At 40.9% G+C, this 21,516-nt stretch overlaps 1 protein-coding gene across 3 annotated transcripts in view; it reads right to left on the reverse strand.

The window, feature by feature from the left end:
* LOC110525311 (EGF-like repeat and discoidin I-like domain-containing protein 3) overlaps positions 1–17,550 on the reverse strand; it is a 203,109-nt gene extending 185,559 nt beyond the window's left edge. Inside the window, exon 1 of one of the 3 annotated variants that reach the window (XM_036979442.2) lies at positions 16,733–17,550. In XM_036979442.2, the coding sequence (XP_036835337.1) occupies positions 16,733–16,796 (64 nt within the window). In that variant the 5' untranslated portion in view covers positions 16,797–17,550. The remainder of the gene's footprint in view (positions 1–16,732) is intronic. The other 2 variants (XM_036979443.2, XM_021605324.3) reach the window with 2 other exon arrangements.
* Positions 17,551–21,516: the final 3,966 nt, after the last annotated feature.

Below are 21,516 nucleotides of genomic sequence, written 5' to 3' on the forward strand. Positions count from 1 at the left end.
TCTCACAGATCAAGTTAACATCACATGTTGGAATCCAACCTGCAGGGTCATCGTCCTACTAAACACACCATGAGGTATAATTACTCCATTGTTCCATTAACATGTTGAGGGTGGGCACCAGATCACTGATTAAGGAGGCTGTTACTCAGTGGAGCGAGTGTGAGGAACAGTTACCATGTTCACAACAGATAAAACAACATTGACAGCCAACAGAAAAATTACCCTGTAGGGGTCTCACCCCGTCCGACGTCCAAATTACAATTTTGTCAGTCAGATAGCAATAATGGAATAAACAGATCTACAATATCTAATTGTCAATTACAGACCTTATTGTCATCTGTTTTTACAGATGCATCCTTGATTGGGTTGTGAATGCTGGATCTAGGGGTGTCAGGAAACTTGGGAGATTTTAAGCAACCTCATATGGTGATACAGGTAACACATCTTTCTTTGTCATATTAACTTCCTTAATACAGATGTAGGATCTTAATTTGAGCCAGTTTGCTACAGCAGGAAAATAATCCTGCAGCAAAAGGAAATGTGAATTATTATGTAGATTATAATTAATGAACATTTTTGTAGTAGAAATTACAAACTTTAGAAGCCATTTTAAAACTCAAATACACTACACGTTTGCATTTCCTGATGGGCAGGAATATTCTCAGCAACAAAGGAGTGAGAACATTAAGATCCAAGCGCCTCACGGCTTTGGTGCATCGTTTTGCTTTTGGTGTGACATTTTTTTGCTCAATATTTATGGTGTTGTATGGTACATCAACCTAAAAATGTACATTTTGATTAAAATCTCAGGGGGATAAAAGGGCATACATTCTCATGAAATAACCAGCTGAACCCCCACATCTTGACCCATGGATTACATGCTGGTCTGGCCAGCAGCTTGGGGCCTTTAGCTATGGTGCGGATGCCCAGTGTGTACAGACAACTCTCCCTGATTAACCCTGGCATCCTGCCAGCCCAGATCAACAATGTCCTCCCTGCAATGGGGCCAATATGAACAAATCAACATGGCTGCTCAAGCCCTGTACACAGGCTGCCTTGGGGACTGGAGGTGCACACTGAAAGGGAAGCATGAGCTAAAGCTAAAGATACAGTGACATCAAGCTATCGCCTTTCCCTGCAACTGGGAAGAAGTTCTGCAAACGTATTGTGCCATCATAAAATAAATGTTAGCTAAGTCTTCTGGTCTCATAAAAGTCCCCGTGCAGTTACAAAACAGGCAGATTGTGCAAGCTTACTTACTATCACCAACACTTTAAAACACACACACATTTGAGGAATGTCTGGTGTGGTTAGCGGTGAGCTGATGTCTGGACACAACCCACCACAGCCTTTGGCATGTTTAGAGAGTATCAGACATTAAAGCCACATAATATCTGAGTCAGTAATACAACTGAAAACTGTAACTGAAAATGTATCCAGAATATAACCATTTCAAATAGACAAGAAATAGCTTGGTTCATGTTATTTTAATATGCCATGCAAACAAACAAAGGTGGTTAAGTATGTGTAGTTTTTTCCCATTCTTTCGATTCCATGATAAATGTCAGTCACTCCCCCACTACATAACATAAGAAAGGTATTTAGATTAAAAAAAAACACAGCAAGACACAGATACACTCAATGGAATGGTTGTTCACTTGAACAATAGCTTTGTCCATTCATCACTAGATGCACATTTCTAGAGACACACACACACACACACCCGACAGACCACAGCCCTAAGCTATTCCACATTCTATGCATTTCCACTTTCAAAATGTTCCAATATTTATGTGCGGTGTTAGGCATAATATCATTTACATAGAATACCTTTACAATAAAAGACAACATGACATTTGAAAACCGGTTTCTACAATCAGTGTTTCCCAACTCCGGTCCACGAGTATCCCTAACAGTACATATTCGTGTTGTGGCTCCGGACAAAGCACCCCTGATTCTACTTGTCAACTAATCATCAAGCCATTAACAAGTTGAATCAGGTGTTTTTGTCTGGGGTTACAACACACATTTTGGGGTACTGTAGGTCCGGAGATGGGAACCACTGGTCTAAATCATGGGAGAGAGGGATGAGACATTGACCACACTCTACAGGGAGACCAGGTGCCTTCTAAGCAGCAGGGAAATGTTTCAAAGGAAAAAAACCTCAGAGGAGAGAAAATCTCATTCCTCAAACCCAAACTCCCTTCTGAATTTAAATTGACAATTAGTAGGTGAAACAATTACAAAGTGCCTCCCCACGTCTGTGGCGGTAAAAAGCTGAGGGATATGGCTGGATAAATGTCACCACTCAACTTCATAGACAGAGCTATGGATGCAAGGACTGACCATCCATGATATTAAAATGATAGTTGTAATGACAATGGGTGAGGGGTGGTGGAGGTGCGAATCTGACATATGGAATGTTTTAAGATGATCATTGATTTTGAATTTTAAGACCCCCTCAGGTATAATTTTAAAAAGCCCATATAAACACATTGAATAACACATTAATAAATGGCAAAAAGGACCGTCAAAAAATGTATCATAAGAAACAAGGTTTTAAAGTGTCTGTCCTAAATCTAGGACATATAAAAAACAAAAACTTAGGAAATGCATATATACTGAACAAAAACGTAAACACAACATGCAACAATTTCGTTGATTTTACTGAGTTACAGTTCATATGAGGAAATCAGTCAATTGAAATGAATTCATTAGGCCCTAAACTATGGATTTCACATGATTTGCATCTGTTGGTTACAGATACCTTAAAAAAAAATGGGACTCACAATAGGCCTCAGGATCTCATCACTGTATTTTTGTAAATTCAAATTGCCATCGATAAAATGCAATTGTGTTCGTTGTCTGTAGTTTATGCCCGCCCATACCATAACCCCACCGCCATCATGGGGCACTCTGTTCACAATGTTGACATCGCAAACCACTCGCCCACACGACGCCATACACGTGGTCTGCGGTTGTGAGCCAAATTCTCAAAAACAACTTGAGACGGCTTATGATATTGAAATTAACAAACTCTCTGGTAACAGCTCTGGTGGACATTCCTGCAGTCAGCATGCCAATTGTACGCTCCCTTAAAACTTGAACTATCTGTGGCATTGTGTTGTGTGACAAAACTTCATCTTTTAGAGTGGCCTTTTATTGTCCCCAGCATAAGGTGCACCTGTGTAATTATCATGCTATTTAATCAGCTTCTTGATATCCTGACACTTGTGGGGGTCGTAGCAAAACGGAGAACACCGTTGTGTTCCTGAGTCTCCCCTTTCCATAGTGGTCATAATAGTTTGTAGGTCAGACTGTTCGGACGCTACAGACATTGAAATGAGAAGACCCATTTTCAAGATGTCTCACGGTCTGACAAACACCGATCTAGCTCTGCCACCTTTCACTACAGATGCAGAAGTGCGACACTGGCGGATGCAGTGTTTAGAGACACATTCAATACAAAAAAATAATAATCTCTAGCTTAAACTGATGGATTTTGATGGAGATTTTTTTATTATGTAACTTAGATTGACACACAGGTGCATCCGTTGACTCTGGTGGGCTACGTAGTGTATGTTTATATTTACTTTGTTTAAAAAACAAGCCTATATTTTGGGTTCTGATTGGATACGACAGTTGAACTAGGCTTATGGGGCATTTCTAAGTTATGTTCTTCAAGAATCAATTGTTACATTTCATTAATTCAGAAGTCCAAAACTGGATGAATCAACTGCAGATTGCCCCTTTAAGCATCCTTCTTATTTACTGTGCTGGTGCAAGAGGCTGCAACCCAGGCCTATTAGATCAATGCTCTGCCTCCAGAGCCGAAGGAACAAGCATTTTTCCACTAACCATCCGCCATCACCGACCCTAACCTCTCCCATCATCTGGTGTTGATGTTCTTTAGGTTGAAGAGTGAGGGACTGCAGCGCAACGGCAATGTACACTTGCAGATACCTTCCACACATTGTTTGAGCTGGTCTCTGTCTGAGCCAACACCCCAAGGGTAATCTAAAACAGCTGCACTGGAGATATTTCACATAACTAAATCGTACCTCCGTTCTCACTAGATATTTTTTCAAGGATCATCTTTCGCCCCAAATAACCCCAAATAATAAACCCCATTTGTCTCTCTTGCCTTGTCTGAGCTACTCTTACGACACACACTGGCTCACGTACTCAGCCACAACAATATTATTCAAACAGTCATCATATCCCATAGGTGGACACCAAAACAAAAAGACTACCATACACAGTACCTATAGTAAAGAGGCTATTAGTCTATATTAGGCTGTATGGTGAAACATATTTGTGTGTTGACATGCTGGTTGAGTGGTGGGATGACTGAAGCTTTTGGCTCTACAGTCAGTGTCTGAGCAAAACACAAGAGGAACCCTTCCTGTAATAGCTCTTCATTTTAGCGATGACATTTCTGGGTTAGCTCTCAAAGTATCAGAGTTAAAAACATATGCGAGCAGCCCACATAGTTAATATTCACAAACACATACAGATGAACACACACAAACACACACACACACACACACACACGCAGGCACACACACTTGTACTGTACACACACAAATTAACAGATGCATAACTGCACACACCCACACTATCAAATGATGGATAAGCACGCACACAGACACAGATGCAAAAACACACACGCACACACAGGCTCTGGCACATTCAATTAAATAAAAGTTAACAGAGCAGGGAAAATGCTGTGAACTCTGGGAGAGCTGATGAGTCTGAGAATCGGATGAAATGCACAGACAAATCTTGGGATATTGCATGTGCCTAATGCAGTTAACGTGCCTAACAACATCACGCTGGGAGTGCTGACTAAGGGAGAGAGGGAGAGAAGCACAGAGTATGGGAGAGAGAGCGAGAAAGAAAGAGAGACAGTGAGACAGTGAGACAGAGAGACAGTGAGACAGTGAGACAGTGAGACAGAGAGACAGAGAGACAGAGAGACAGTGAGACAGTGAGACAGAGAGACAGAGAGACGGAGAGAGGGAGGGCGGGAGGGAGGGCGGAAGGAAGGAAGGAAGGAAGGACGGAAGGAAGGAAGGAAGGAAGGAAGGAAGGAAGGAAGGAAGGAAGGAAGGAAGGAAGGAAGGAAGGAAGGAAGGAAGGAAGGAAGGAAGGAAGGAAGGAAGGAAGGAAGGAAGGAAGGAAGGAAGGACAGTATGGGAGAGAGAATAAGTGTGTAAGTGTGAGAGTGTGACAGAGAGAGAGAGAGAGAGAGAGAGAGAGAGAGAGACAGAGAGAGAAGGAGCGATAGGGAGAGAGAAAGAGAGGAAGTGAGAGCGAGAGAAAGAGAGAGAGAGAGAGAGAGAGAGAGAGAGAGAAATGACTGAGAAATGCTCACCTCTGCAGGTTAAAGTACCTCTTCAATAATTCACATGGTTCTCAGTGGTTGCTAGACCCAAAGTCTTAGAGAAACTAAGGTCCCTGTTTAATCAAACCTGCAGTTTACGGTTAAAGTAAATAAAAACATTATTACTCTGAGGAGAGAGAGAGTTCAATTATTAAACATTATTACTCTGAGGAGAGAGTTAAATACAGTTCGCATTACTGTGCCTTTACGTTTTCTTTTTTTCCCTGCACAGTTAGCATTGTTCCATTTTGTACTTGAATCCAAGTACATATTCATCCTGCAAGAGAACAAAAAGGTGTAAGGAAGTCCATGATTTGGAGTGTACCCTTCCAGAATTAAAATTAGCCTCTCCTATCTCCTGGGGTGTGTCGGAGGTAAGATCTTAAGCCACCTCCCATTTGATCCAGAATAAGAAGATCGGGCTTATTGAAAATGCAGTGGTGTTCCATTCTCTCATGGAGAGATTTTATCAGAGCAAAGTAGAGCTATATTTTATTAACCTGCAATCATATTTTGACTAAAGGAAACTTAACCCCCGTGTACTACTACTACTACTACTATATCATTAGAGGTAGGAAACATCTTCAAATCAAATCAAAGTTAATTTGTCACTCGTGCCAAATACAACATGTCACCTTACAGTGAAATGCTTAATTATAAGCCCTAACCAACAGTGCAATTTGTAAGTAAAAAAAAAAGGTATTATAATAGATAAGTGACGAAAAAAATTAATAAGAAGGAAAAAACACCCAAAACATTTATTAAAAAAATGTAAAATAACAGTGAAAATAACAGTAGTGAGGCTTTATACAGGTGGTACTGGTACAGAGTCAATGTGTGGGGGCCCCAGTTAGTCGGGCTAATTGAGGTAATATGTACATGTAGGTATAGTTCAAGTCACTATGCATAGATGAAAAACAAAACTATTTTGAAAGAGGCGTGGGAGGCCCAAGTGTACAACTGAGCAAGAGAACAAGTACATTAGTGTGTCTAGTATGAGAAACAGAAAAAAAGTCCTCAACTGGCAGCTTCATTAAATAGTACCCGCAAAACACCAGTCTCAACGTCAACAGTGAAGAGGCAACTCCGCGATGCTGACCTTCTAGGCAGAGTCGCAAAGAAAAAGCCATATCTCGGATTGGCCAATAAGAAGAAAAGATTAAGATGGGCAAAAGAACACAGACACTGGACAGAAGAACTCTGCCTAGAAGGCCAGCATCCCGGAGTCGCCTCTTCTCTGTTTACATTGAGACTGGTGTTTTACAGGTACTATTTAATGAAGCTGTCAGTTGAGGACTTGTGAGGCATCTGTTTCTCAAACTAGACACTCTAATATACTTGTCCTCTTGCTCAGTTGTGCACCGGGGCCTCCCACTCTTCTTTCTATTCTGGTTAGAGACAGTTTGCGCTGTTCTGTGAAGGAAGTAGTACACAGTGTTGTACAAGATCTTCAGTTTCTTGGCTATTTCTCGCATGGAATAGCCTTAATTTCTCAGAACAAGAATAGGCTGACGAGTTTCAGAAGAAAGATCTTTGTTTCTGGCCATTTTTAACCTGTAATCAAACCCACAAATGCTGATGCTCCAGATACTCAACTAGTCTAAAGGCCAGTTTTATTCCTTCTTTAATCAGAACAGCAGTTTTCAGCTGTGCTAACATAATTGCAAAAGGGTTTTTTAATGATCAATTAGCCTTTTAAAATGAAACACTTGGATTATCTATTGTCCATTGGAACACAGGAGTGATGGTTGCTGATAATTGGCCTCTGTACACCTATGTAGATATTCCATTAAAAAAATCAGCCGTTTCCAGCTACAATAGTCATTTAGTCGTTTCCAGCTACAATAGTCATTTACAACATTAGCAATGTCTACACTCAATTTTTGCTATTTTAATAGACAAAAATGTGCTTCTCTTTCAACAACAAGGACATTTCTAAGTGACCCCAAACTTTTGAACGGTAGTGTATATCAGGCCAACAAAATCTGTACATCCGTGGCTTGACCCGAGACTACTCTGTTGTCTTGAACGTTTATTCTAAGAAAAATTATGGCATCACTGTTTTGAGGAACACTCCTTGATCCAATCAGTGATAAAATGTGAATAAGGTCTTGCCCTGAAAAACACCAAAACAATAATATGTGCCCCTAATAGACGTTAAATAGAGATTAAAGGGCCTGCGCTTAATTATAGAAAACATCTGACTCAGGTTTCTTGTGAACAGATAAAATATAAATCTCATCCAAAGCTCTCTGCATCATTTCTCCCCTTACAGTGCCTGTCCAACTTTAATCTCACTAACAGTCCTAAAGCCTCTGTGTTATTCTAATTCTAAAACGTGCTGGAAATCTTAGGACATCTAGTGGTCTCTGATTTGGTCTTTCTATGATAGTCTCAACATTTATTTTCATTTCAGTTTCAACTGAACTTTTACTACAAAGCCACTGCCTGTGACCTAGACAGAGTAACCTTTTGACCCTAGCACATTTAACCATATTATTTTACCACCTAATGCTCTCCGAATAACTCCGGATTGAGACCCGAGTAGTACAACACATACAAGTTCACAGTAAAGACACATACCACAATAGCCATTAGCCTATCAACACAGGAGAAAAATGAACTCCCCTCCAAATATTATTATGACTAAACAGCATCTGCACTGACAATGCCACGTAAGGAATAAAAGAGAACAATGAGTCTGGCCTATGACACTTCATCAAGAGTAGAGGGCATTATGAAAATAAATCACTCCTGTTTCACCCGTGTCTATGTGTTGCATTTCCATTTGCTTGGATTGTCATCCAATGAGCACCCAGGATTTTCACAGTTATCGCGACTGATGATCTCAGAGTTTAACCACTCTCCATTGATTGAAGACCATGCCATTTACAGGGAGAGTGAAGGGCAATGTGGTAGATTGCAAGGCTACATCATTAAAAGTGACCTTAACATAAGCCATAACCTTCAGATGAGGAATGGTGGATGTATAGAATGGCCGTTCAGATAGATAGCTATCATCTGCATGCATTTAGGACTCACGTGTTTTACTAACATGCTGCTTCGTAACGTAAACCAAACCCTATTTTATTGTGGGGTCCGCTTTTTCATATTGCCTTTGAGGGAATCAGTTTCAGATGACTTCAAATCATCAAATTCAAAGCTAACCAAGGCTGTCCTTGGTTCAGCAATATAAATTATATTTTAATCGTCTAAGACACTGCATATTAAAAATATAAGGTTTTGTCTGTTGTTCTTAAGAATTATCACAAACCATCTTGCACTAATATCAGTCATTTGTTTCTACACTGATTTTAGGTTTTGGATATCCTACTGCAATTATGATAAAAAATGAAGACAAGTCAGACAAGTCTGCTCTAAAATACAATACATCTAGAAGGTTTTGAGAATAGTGCACTAGCCACAAAGCTATGACAGGTCACATACGTATGGATGGGAATAATGAATAAAGCGGCATAATCTTGTCATGACACAGAGACAATAAAACTTGTCAGAATTAAGGTCACACTTAGCTTACATCTCCTGTGGTTCCATAGAAAGAGGTGTCACTTCTGAAAGTGATGTGTGTGTCAATGGTGAGAAAAGTTCCCAATTTTCATACTGGAGTGAAAGTAAAGATACCTTCACCCAATAAAATACTACTTGAGTAGAAGTATAAATGTGAGTTAAAGTCTAAAAGTTTTTGGTTTTAAATATACTTAAGTATCAAAAGTACAAGTATAAATAATTTCAAATTGCTAATATTAATCAAGCCAGATGGCACAATTGTATTTATATATAATTTTGTTACGGTTAGCCACTACAACACGCAGACATAATTTTCAAATTGAGCTTTTGTGTTTAGCGAGTCCTCCAGATCAGAGGCAGTGGGGATGACCGGGGACGTTCTCTTGATAAGTGTTTGAATTGGACAATTTTTCTGTCCTGCTAAGCATTCAAAATGCAACGAGTACTTTTGTGTGTCAGGGAAGATGTATGGAGTAAAAAGTACATCATTCACAATTTAATGTAGTGAAGTTAAAGTAAAAGTACAGATACCCCCAAAAAACTACTTGAGAAAGTATATTTACCTAAGTACTTTACCCCGCTGCCCTTAGTCATGTGGTGTACCCAGGCAAGTGCGCAGAAATAAGGTGAGAATCAGCCTTGGGAACCAAACTATGTGTTACCGCAGACAGAGGTGCCCTGTGACACTCTCAAACACTCAATGGAGTGATAGAAACTGTCTCCACAGACACCTGCTACCTTGGGCAATACAGAGGGGTGAGGGGGAGAATATAACTGGGAAAATATTGCTTCAGAGGATTTGAGACACTAAAATCCAATTGGAGCAAATTCTCGAGTGGGATTAGACACTTGAAGTAGGGATCATTGTGTGAGAATTCAGGGGAGATGTGATTGATTTGTGATCGGCTCTGTGACTGTTTTTTCCTGCAGTAAGCCTTGTGGACCACCCACTGTCCTCTTAGCTCCAGTAAAAAATATGAATTTACTGCTGCTAAAAGATTTTACTGCTGCTAACAAAGTTTACTTGCTCATACTGACTCTCATCTGACTGAACATGTGATGGAATACCAGCTGGAACAACCGTTATGACCACATATTTGTAGATATTATCCCCTCAGAGTTTGCGAAGGGGATATCATTGTGGGAAATCAACTCCTCACACTCCCAACCCCCCAACCCCTACCCAGTACACCATTATCCCTGGATGAGCTTAAAGCCACAAACAGATGGACGAAATCCCACTACATTTTCAGGAATAAAAGATGAATATGATTAATTTAATGCCTCGCTCTGGATATATTTTTAACTGACTGAGCCTTGAAACAAAATAGACCCAATGTACCTTGGCTGTGCGTGCATTGTGCAGAAACTAGGAGGGAGTATTATGTCTTGACACTGGGAGCCGACACAGTGAGACTTAGGGCCCCAGCAGTCTTACTACTACTGCTCTAAGCACAGCCCGACAGGAGAGGCTTAGACCTGCCTGACAAGGCTGACTCCTGAGGCTAACTAACATGTTGCCAAAAAACTAGAGACAGAGGAATACATTACCCATTTACAGGTGTAGGATCTTAATTTGACCACTATCGTGGCAGCAAAAGGAATCCTGCAGCAACATGATTTTAATGTTTAATCCATAATGTTGCTTGATCGGTGGTTAGGCTATTAGCTGGCCAAAATGTTACTACATTAAAAGTTCAACACTGTTAATATAACCATATGTTAATTAACGCAGGTTTTCAGTGAACTTATGGTAATCACAAAGCTTATCTACATTTCCTGCAGTGCAGGAAATTTCTCAACAACAAAAGAGTGATTAAATTAAGATCCTACACCTGTTTGAAAATAGGCAAATACACTTTATTAAACCAAATTATACACACAGAAGAAGTAGACATATCAATAGTGGGGGAAAAAGTACCCAATTGTCATAAAAGTGTGAATACTTTAATAGAAAGTTACTCAAGTAAAAGGGAAAGTCAGACAGTAAAATACTACTTGAGTAAAAGTCTAAAAGTATTCGGTTAAAAATATACTTAAGTATCAAAAGTAAATGTAATTGCTCAAATATACTTCAGTATCAAAAGGAAAGTATAAATCACTTAAAATGAATTATATTAAGCAAAGCAGACATCATTTTCTTGTTTTTAAAATGTATGGATAGCCAGGGGAACACTCAGACATTATTTACAAAATGTGTGTTTAGTGAGCCAGGCCAGAGGCAGTAGGGATGACCAGGGATGTTCTCTCGATAAGTGCTTGAATTAGACCATTTTCCTGTCCTGCTAAGCATTCAAAATGTAACGAGTACTTTTTGGTGTCAGGGAAAATGTTTGGAGTAAAAAGTATAATATTTTCTTTAGAAATGTAGTGAAGTAAAAGTAAAAGTTGTCAAAAAATTAAATAGTAAAGGAAATGACAGATACCCAAGTACTTTAAAGTATTTTTACTTTACACCACTGCATATCAATATGTTTCCATGATGGAAGTAATTGATTACTTGTTTGTGCATTACTTAAAAACATGTTTATATGTCATAAGCATTGAAAGCAAGTCTAAGAAGTGGTAGATATGTTCTATGTGTGCTATTTCTATGCTTGTTTTTGCATTTGTTACTTTGTACGCCAGCTTCAAACAGCTTAAAATACATTACAGTGCCTTTGGAAAGAATTCAGACCCCTTGACTTTTTCCACATTTTGTTACATTACAGCCTTTTTTAAAATGGATTGAATTGTTTTTGCCCTCATCATCAATCTACACAAAATACCTGTCACGCTGGCATAAAGGGTCGGGAGACAGGCGCAGGAATACGTAATAGGGATTTTTAGTACACCCAAATTACGGCGTGCCGTGTAAATGGCACGGGGACGAAGACCAAACAAACACAATACAAAACACAGGGATGAAACCCAAACAAAAGAGCGAGGAGTACCTTGAATAAATAACACAAGCGCACAATGATTAACACACGGAACGAGACCCATAATCATCTGCGCAATCCACAATGGCATGAAAGCCAAAACACACAGCACAGGTACTCACACGACCAATGGACATAGTAATAATAAATCGACAGGACAATGGTAAACCAAGGACACACTTATACAATTACTAATCACTGGGATTAGGGGCCAGGTGTGTGTAATGAACGTTCCGGAGGGATCCGTGACAGTACCCCCCCCGACGTGCTGCACAAGCAGCGCAACAACACCGGCCTCGAGGATGATCACAGAAACGCAGTGTGGGTCGATCAGGACCTGAAGCAGCTGCCTAAGTTGCGTTGTCGTCGGACGGGAGAGTTGCCTCTGCAGAAGTTGTGGCGGCGTCGGATGGACCAGTAGCATCGGACAGACCGGTTCTGGCGATGTCGGACGGCCCAGTTGCAGCTGCCGAAGTTGTGGTGGCGCCGGACGGACCAGTCTCAGCGTCGTCGGACGGGCCATTCCCGCTGTCTCCCTTAATGGTCGATTATTCTGTCACGTAGGTGTGAATGATAGGGAGACAAGCGCAGGAATGTGTAATTTTTATTTCACCCAAATTACGGCATGCCGCGTAAGGGCACGGGGAAGTAGACCAAACAAACACATAACAAAAACACAGGGCACACTTATACAATTACTAATCACTGGGAATAGGGGCCAGCTGTGCGTAATGAAAGTTCAGGAGGGATCCGTGACAGTACCCTATAATGACATAGCAAAAATAGGCTTTTAGACATTTTTGCAAATGTATTAAAATAAAAAACGGAAATATGACATTTACATAAGTATTCATACCATTTACTCAGTACTTTGTTGAAGCACCTTTTGCACCGATTACAGCCTCATGTGTTCTTGGATATGATGCTACAAGCTTGGCACACATACATTTAGGGAGTTTCTCCCATTCTTCTCTGAAGATCCTCACAAGCTCTGTCAGGTTGGATGAGTAGCATTGCTGCAAAGCTATTTTTAGTTCTCTCCAGAGATGTTTGATCAGCTTCAAGTCCGGGCTAAGGCTGGGCCACTCAAGGACATTCAGAGACGTCTCCTGAAGCCACTCCTGCGTTGTCTTGGCTGTGTGCTTAGGGTCGTTGTCTTGTTGGAAGGTAAAACCTTCGCACCAGTCTGAGGTATTCAGCATTCTGGAGCATCTTTCCCTCGATCCTGACTAGTCTCCCAGTCCCTGCTGCTGAAAACCATTCCCACAGAATGATGCTGCCACCACCATGCTTCACCATAGGGATGGTGCCAGGTTTCCTACAGATGTGACACTTGGCATTCAGGCCAAAGAGTACAATATTGGTTTCATCAGACCAGAGAAACTCGTTTCTCATGGTCAGAGAGTCTTTTTGACAGACTCCAAGAGGGGTATCATGTGCCTTTTACTGAGGTGTGGCTTCCGTCTGACCACTCTACCATAAAGGTATAATTGGTGGAGTGCTGCAGAGATGGTTGTCCTTCTGGAAGGTTCTCCCATCTCCACAGAGGAACTCTAGAGCTCTGTCAGAGTGACCATTGGGTTCTTGGTTACCTCTCTGAACAAGTCCCTTCTCCCCCGATTGCTCAGTTTGGCCAGGTGGACAGCTCTAGGAAGAGTCTTAGTGGTTCCAAACTTCTTCCATTTAAGAATGAAGGCCACTGTGTTCTTGGGGACCTTGAAAGCTGCAGAATACCCTTCCCCAGATCTGTGCCTTGACACAATTCTGTATCTGAGATCTACAGACAATTCCTTTGACCTAATGGCTTGGTTTTTGCTCTGACATGCACTGTCAACTGCAGGACCTTATATAGACAGGTGTGAGCCTTCCCAAATCATGTCCAATCAATTGAATTTACCACAGGTGGAGTCCAATCAAGTTGTAGAAACATCTCAAGATCAATGGAAACAGAATGCACCTGAGCTCTATTCTGATTCTCATAGCAAAGGGTCTGAATATTTACGCAAAGAAGGTATCTGTTTGACATGTTTTATACATTTGCAAACATTTAAAAAAAATCTGTTTTCACTTTGTCATTATGGGTATTGTGTCTAAATTGATGAGGGGGAAATTATTTTAATCAATTTTAGAATAAGGATGTAAACGTAACAAAATGTGACAAAGGGGTCAGAATTTTTCGAAATGTTCTATATACCACAACATTGTTGAATACTCGTTTCTGACTGTCTAGCATTTTAGAATAGACATTAAAACCAGATACCGGGGCAGTTGGGAAATATATTGTGACACCTTGCAATCATGACGCAACCAACGTCTTCACATGCAGACCATACTTGCTACAAGGGTACAGAAAGCTAAACCAACAAACGCAGGTCCAATGAGGAAAAACATAGCTATCTAGCATTGATTTGTTTTTTTGCAGAGACTGATGACCTAACATGGTGAGTGATGAACATGAATTTATACAGTCCCTACTGTTGCAGTCATGATGCAAATAAAACTATGCTGTCAAATCCTCCCACGTTTCTAGTTTGACTAGCTGTTTTCAGCAACTAATATTTTTGAATTTGGTTGTCATATTGGCAGATTTGCTAGCAACAAACTATTTAGCTAGCTTCTAGTCTAGTGTTTGATATGCAGTGTGATCTACTTGTAATGAACAGTGTCGAGTGTCCTGATGAGAAGGCAAACGTTTCTAGCTATGCCAGGCAAAATCAGGCATTATCATTGTTATGGTTGTATCCAAATGAATGTCAACAGAAAAACAGCTACTTTGCTGCAGAGGTGACACATGACTGTGTTAGCCATAGTTAGCTGGTTAGCTAGCATCAGAACATAAAGAACAAACGACTGGGTGGCGTCCTCAAATATCAAACTAATTGAACGACTGGGACTAGCAACCAAAAGATGAGAACGTATGAATTTGCTTATACAAATGTAAATATCGATGAAACAGAGGTTCAGATAGTACAATGATTCTCTACACTATACTTGCTTGTTTTGTCACATAAATTGAAATTAGGCAAACTATTAGAATTTTAGCAACCAGGAAATGGCGGAGCAATTTCTACATATTGCACCTTTAATAAATGTAGCCATGTGTCATCTAGAGTAAGTCTTTTATCTACCAGAAGTAAAATCTTCTGACCTGACTTACAGTAGGCTAACTGCTGTGTCAACACACTATCCTCATTTCACTCTTCAACAACAGCTGCACAGATCAAAGGAGGGTAATTGGCTGCCAAATTACTCATGTAAAACATCATGCGATATGCAGACTTCTATGGTCACCATAATTGCACAAGATAACTGTTGATTTCTAAATCATAATGTCTCAATGTTGATGACTCATTTTCATTCAAAAAATCTTCAGTTATTTAACTGCAATTCAACACAGCAGAGTTTAACACACAACAGTCTCAGTGGTAGACTGTTCAAGTGAGATCCCAGTTTGCCTAGCCTACCGCTTTGAGATGTTTTATGAGGTCATGGGTAGCCTAATATGGGTTTCGCATTGCAACTACTGTTATAATAGGGAGTAAAAGCAACGGTTTGACATTCCCTGAAATTATCAAGCAAGATTACATCTCGTTCCATCATCCGCTTTCACATTATGATCTGCTGAAGACATTTGTCATTTTCTGGCTTCCTTCTCAGGTTGGCATTTATTGTAATTTATCTTGCCCTGGAGGCAGCTCTGCAGATTGGTCACTAGCTGGCACAGCTACAAAGTCATAAAATCTGATTTTAAACCTAACCTTAACCACACTACTAACCATTTCAAAATAAATGTTCATGAATGTGTACAATATGGCCAATTTTGACTTTGCAGCTGGCCAATTTAGCAGAAATCTCTCTGTTCTGCATCCAGGGCAAGAGTCATGACAATAAAGGTTAACCTGAGCTTCTGTCCCCTTAATTCTGGTAACAACAAAATTCTGCTGTAAAATATTACTGGGGTGGTTCATAAATCATTTTCACATTACCCTCCCCTTGTACTGTAAAAAAATAAATGCCCACCCCCCCTCATTTAATTAACTCAAATTAAATGTAATGACCACAAATAAAAATAACTGTAGGGACTGTGTTTATAAAACGTGGAAATCTACTTTTCCACTTCAGTATGCTTTTGTGGCATAGTTGATGACACGCAGAGCTACTGTGCCAATGCACCACACAACCAATAAGCAAAGCATAACTGCATACAAATTACCCACTTCAAGCACTTCAACATCATGGCTGGCGTTTTCAACACCACAATAAAATAGACTATGTCAATCATGACAAACATAAAATACATCCTTCCCTACCTTGTACCCAGTATGGAAGGCCTGGAGAGACAATATCCGAACGTCATTAACGCTTTTTGGTGTTTTGTAACAGATGTCTCTTTCCACTCATCAATCGCCGGTGCACAGTTTGGATGCTGGAATTACACTAAAGTGGACGAACGTGACCAAGTAGCCTACAGGAGAGTTATGATACGCGAGGAATAGCCGCTCAGATCCGAGAGGATTCAGAACGGGCGTTAAGCTTTGCTGAATAACTGTCAAAGCTATTGTGCATGCTCCTTAATATCGGTATTATTTCCATAAATTAGGCTACCATACACTATTGGAAAATGAAAAATAACTCAGTTAACACTCACTGTATATGTCTACTGGGTTGACCTCTTGCATAACATGAGAACCAGGGCGTATTTAGTAGCCTAGACTATTTTGCCACATCCCGTATTAAAACATGACACTTTGATGGGATTTTTGTTTTCATTCTTGCCACATATAGCCTACTCTGTTTCAGCGGGTGTCATTGGATGTAGAGAAACCAAACCAGACATAAAGCATAGCCTACTTCCTCTCGACTATCCCCATCCATAAAATTGCGCTCCTCTACTCACCTTTCACAAGATGCGGGACAGCCGCGCTCAAGCAGAGGACGATGAATACGAGTAACGGTCCCATCCTCTCTCAATTAGCAGGTTTCACTTCCAAGGTTAAGGAATGTGAGTAAATCACAAATCAAAACAACAAAAGTTCTTCCTCTCACTGAGCCGCAGGGCTAGTCTGTGACGGTAGTAGCCTAGTACCTCCTCTTCGACTGGCGGTGGTAAGTCCTCTTATTTTCCGAAGAGAGTCACGGACAGTACCGCACTAGTCTACCTGGAATGCTGAGTGTTGAAACAAGTGGCAGTGCCAAGGGTCCGCTACCTGCCTTACCCTCTCCGCAGTGATGCGCGATGTGATCCGATAGCCAAGATAGATTGTGCGTGCGTGCAGGTCCCGGTAGACGGTTTCACTCTGAGTGCGCGTGAGTGTCAGAGACTGTGTGTGTGTGAAAACACTGGCGGATGAGGAGCGCGCAGTACACGGTCGGTCACAGCAATCCGACTGGGGCGCTGTCTCACTGATAGAGACAAACCCCAGCTCCTCCCAACACGTGCTGATACTGCTAGGCTAATGGCTACAAAGCACCGCCAAATTCAGAAGGGTGGGATGTAGATTATATGATCAGCCACTCTTCTCCCTCTTCTCGTTTCTTCCACAAGACCCCTGGGAGAACTGGCAATGCTCACTGTTACAAAACAGGTCCCTTCATTTAGCTGCTCCCAGCTCCAATTTTAGGCTAATGTCTTCTGGAAAGCAGTTCAGTTCAAGATCTCAGCTGACATGCATCTCTGTCCAGGTTCCTATTAGAGGGTTGGTTCTGAATTTATATGCTTACGCCAGGGGGTCTCCTCACTTGAATATGCAGACTTTCTTATTCATCCAAATGATTTCATGAGCTTTCCTCCCATCAGAAGCGTCTTCTCTGATATAAGAAGTTACACTTCATGAAATCATATGCCTATGGGCAGATATATCATTTGCATTACATTTGAGTCATTTAGCAGATACTCTGATCCTTGAGTGCATCCATCTTAAAAAGGCTAGGTGAGACAACCACAATCACAGTCATAGTAGGCTTTTTTCCTCTTTAAAAGTAGATTTCAGCAAAGTCAGTGCTGGCAAGAAAAGACACGTGAGTGTTAGTGCAAACAAAGCAAGGCTGTTAGTGTTTTTTTCGTCAAATACACTTTTTCAAGACCTGGGGTTTCAGACGTTTTCGGGAGATGGGCAGGAACTCAGCCATCCTGACTTTGGGAGGGCTAAAAGAGGTGGCAGAACGGTGTGCTGTGGTTGGGGTGTAGGGTTTGAGTTCATTTGAGTGTTTTCTAATTCATCTCTCTGTGTTACTGTACACTGAGTATACAAAACATTACTGTAGGAACACCTTCCTAATATTGAGATGAACGCATTCCACAGGGATGCTGGCCTATGTTAACTCCAATGCTTCCCACAGTTGTGTCAAATTTTCTGGATGTCCTTTGGGTGGTGGACCATTCTTGATACACACAAGAAACTGTTGAGTGTGAAAAACCCAGCAGCATTGCAGTTCTTCAAACCGATGCGCCTGTCACCTACTACCATACCCTGTTCAAAGGCACTTAACTATTTAATCTTGCCCATTCACCCTCTGAATCCCACAGATACACAATCTATGTCTTAATTGTCTCAAGGCTTAAAAATCCTTCTTTAACCTGTCTCCTCCCCTTCATCTACACTGATTGAAGTGGATTTAACAAGTGACATGAATAATGGATCATAGCCTTCACCTGAATTCAACAGATGTCAGGGAAAATGCAGGTGTCCTTAATGTTTTGTATACACAGTGCATATTTACTTTACTATAATATATATAGTTTTTACAGTTTTTCGCAATTCCTGACATTTAATCCTAGTAAAAATGTCCTGTCTTAGGTCAGTTAGGATCACCACTTTATTTTAAGAATGTGAAATGTCAGAATAATAGTAGAGAGAATCATTTATTTCAGCTTTGATTTCTTTCATCACATCCCCAGTGGGTCAGAAGTTTACATACACTCAATTAATATTTGGGAGTATTGCCTTTAAATTGTTTAACTTGGGTCAAACACTTCGGGTAGCCTTCCACAAGCTTCCCACAATAAGTTTGGTGAATTTGGACCAATTTCTCCTGACAGTAACTGAGTCGGGTTTGTAGGCCTCCTTGCTTGCACACTCTTTTTCAGTTCTGCCCATAAATGTTTTATGGGATTGAGGTCAGGGCTTTGTGATGGCCACTCCAATACCTTCACTTTGTTGTCCTTAAGCCATTTTGCCACAACTTTGGAAGTATGCTTGGGGTCATTGTCCATTTGGAAGACCCATTTGCAACCAAGCTTTAACTTCCAGACTGATGTCTTGAGATGCTGCTTCAATACATCCACATAATTTTCCTTCCTCATAATTTTCCTTCCTTTTGTGAAGTGCACCAGTCCCTCCTGCAGCAAAGCACCCCCACAACATGATGCTGCCACCCCCGTGCTTTGCGGTTGGTTGGGATGGTGTTCTTCGGTTTGCAAACCTCCCCCTTTTTCCTCCAAACATAACGATGGACATTATGGCCAAACAGTTCTATTTTTGTTTCATCAGACCAGAGTACATTTCTCCAAAAAGTACGATCTTTGTCCACATGTGCAGTTGGCTTTTTTTATGGCGGTTTTGGATCAGTTTGTTAACAAGAAATTTGTGGAGTGGTTGAAAAACCAGTTTTAATGACTCCAACCTAAGTGTATGTAAACTTTTGACTTCAACTGTATATACTATATATTTACTTTACAGGATTTATGTATTCATCTGTTCCAGTTATTCAGGGAGATACATTGAGAAGAATACGGTAGAAATAAAGCATTATACTCAGGACCTTCAGATAGGACATGCCTTGTACTTTGCAGCATGTCAATGTTTCTCATGTCTAGCCAAAACAGGAATGACCAGGTCCAATTAGGAAGCAGGATTCTTCCAACCATGGAACATATCATTTTGTAACGAATGACGCTGGGGACGAGAAGCAGGTACCGGGAGTGAACATTTAATTACCAATGGACATAGGACAGGACAGTGTCTGGACAGGAACACACAACAACATTAATGCTGACACAGGGATCTAACCAAAGAAACAGACAGATGTAGGAGGAGCAATGAACATTGTGATGGAGTCCAGGTGGGTCCAATGAAGTGCAGGTGCGTGAAACAATGGTGACAGGTGTGCGTAATGATAGGCAGTCTGGCACCCTCAAGTGCCAGAGAGGGAGAGCAGGAGCAAGCATTACACATTTAAAACCACGCGCAATTGATCATGTGATAGGCATGGCGTGAAAAACAATGCAAAACATTTAACTAAATAAATACTATTCACATTTCATAATATACAGGACTTCAGCGAGTGCCAGGTAACCAATAATAACCAAGTTTACTAATAATAATTATTTTTTCCCTGCCATAATCAACGATTTTCATGAACCTCAAAGAGGCTATAAACATGGTGCTCTTAGACTCACCAGTGTTTGGCACTCAGTCGAACCTTCAACCACCTAGAGGACAGATAATCTCTTCAATAACGAGGCAAAAGGTTTACGAGATAAATACTTTACATTGCATGATTTTACCTTTGTGAGTCAATTTTCTTCATGTTCACTATGTGTATTAGTAACTCTGTATCACAAAATACCTGATTAAAAAGCGTCACTAAATAGTTAACCAAATAGCTTCCTATCTGCATTGACCCTTTTTGCACTCTCTCTTTTGACTCATCACATACATTGGATTCGGAAAGTATTCAGACCCCTTGACTTTTCCTCATTTTCTTTTACGTTACAGCCTTATTTTAAAACGTATTGAATTGTTTTCCCCCTCATCAACCTACACACAATACCCCATAATGACAAAGCAAAAACAATGTTTTTAGATATTTTTGCAAATTTATTAAAAATAAAAAATGGAAATATTATATTTACATAAGTATTTATCCCATTTACTCAGTACTTTGTTGAGGCACCTTTGGCAGAGATTACAGCCTCGTGTTCTTGGGTATGATGCTACAAGCTTGTCACACCTGTATTTAGGGAGTTTCTCCCCTTGTTCTCTGCAGATCCTCTCAAGCTCTGTCAGGTTGGATGGGGAGCATTGCTGCAAAGCTATTTTCAGGTCTCTCCAGTAATGGTCGATCGTGTTCAAGTATAGGCTCTGGCTTCGCCACTCAAGGACATTCAGAGACTTGTTATGAAGCCACACCTGCATTGTCTTGGCTGTGTTTTAGGGTCGTTGTCCTGTTGGAAGGTAAAACCTATGCCCCAGTCTGAGGTCCTGAGCGCTCTAGTGCAGGTTTTCATCAAGAGCTCTCTGTATTTTTCTCCGCTCATCTTTACCTCGATCCTGACTAGTGTCCCAGTCCCTGCCGCTGAAAAACATCCACACAGCATGATGCTGCCACCACCATGCTTCATCGTAGTGATGGTGCCAGGTTTCCTCCAGATGTGACGCTTGGCATTCAGGCCAAAGAATTTAATCTTGGTTTCATCGGACCAGAAAATCATGTTTCTAATGGTCTGAGTGTCCTTTAGTGCTGAGTGTCCAAGAATGATGTCATGTGCCTTTTTTTTAGGGAGGAGTGGCTTCCGTCTGGCCATAAAAGTCGGATTGGTGGAGTGCTGCAGAGATGGTCGTCCTTCTGGAAGGTTCTCTCATCTCCACAAAGGAACCCTGGAGCTCTGTCAGAGTGAGCATTAGTTTCTTGGTCACCTCCCTAAACAAAGGCCAATCTCCCCCGATTGCTCAGTATGGC

Source organism: Oncorhynchus mykiss, chromosome 6 (assembly GCF_057628025.1).
Source record: "Oncorhynchus mykiss isolate SJ-2025 chromosome 6, ASM5762802v1, whole genome shotgun sequence".
Classification (NCBI taxonomy): domain Eukaryota; kingdom Metazoa; phylum Chordata; class Actinopteri; order Salmoniformes; family Salmonidae; genus Oncorhynchus; species Oncorhynchus mykiss.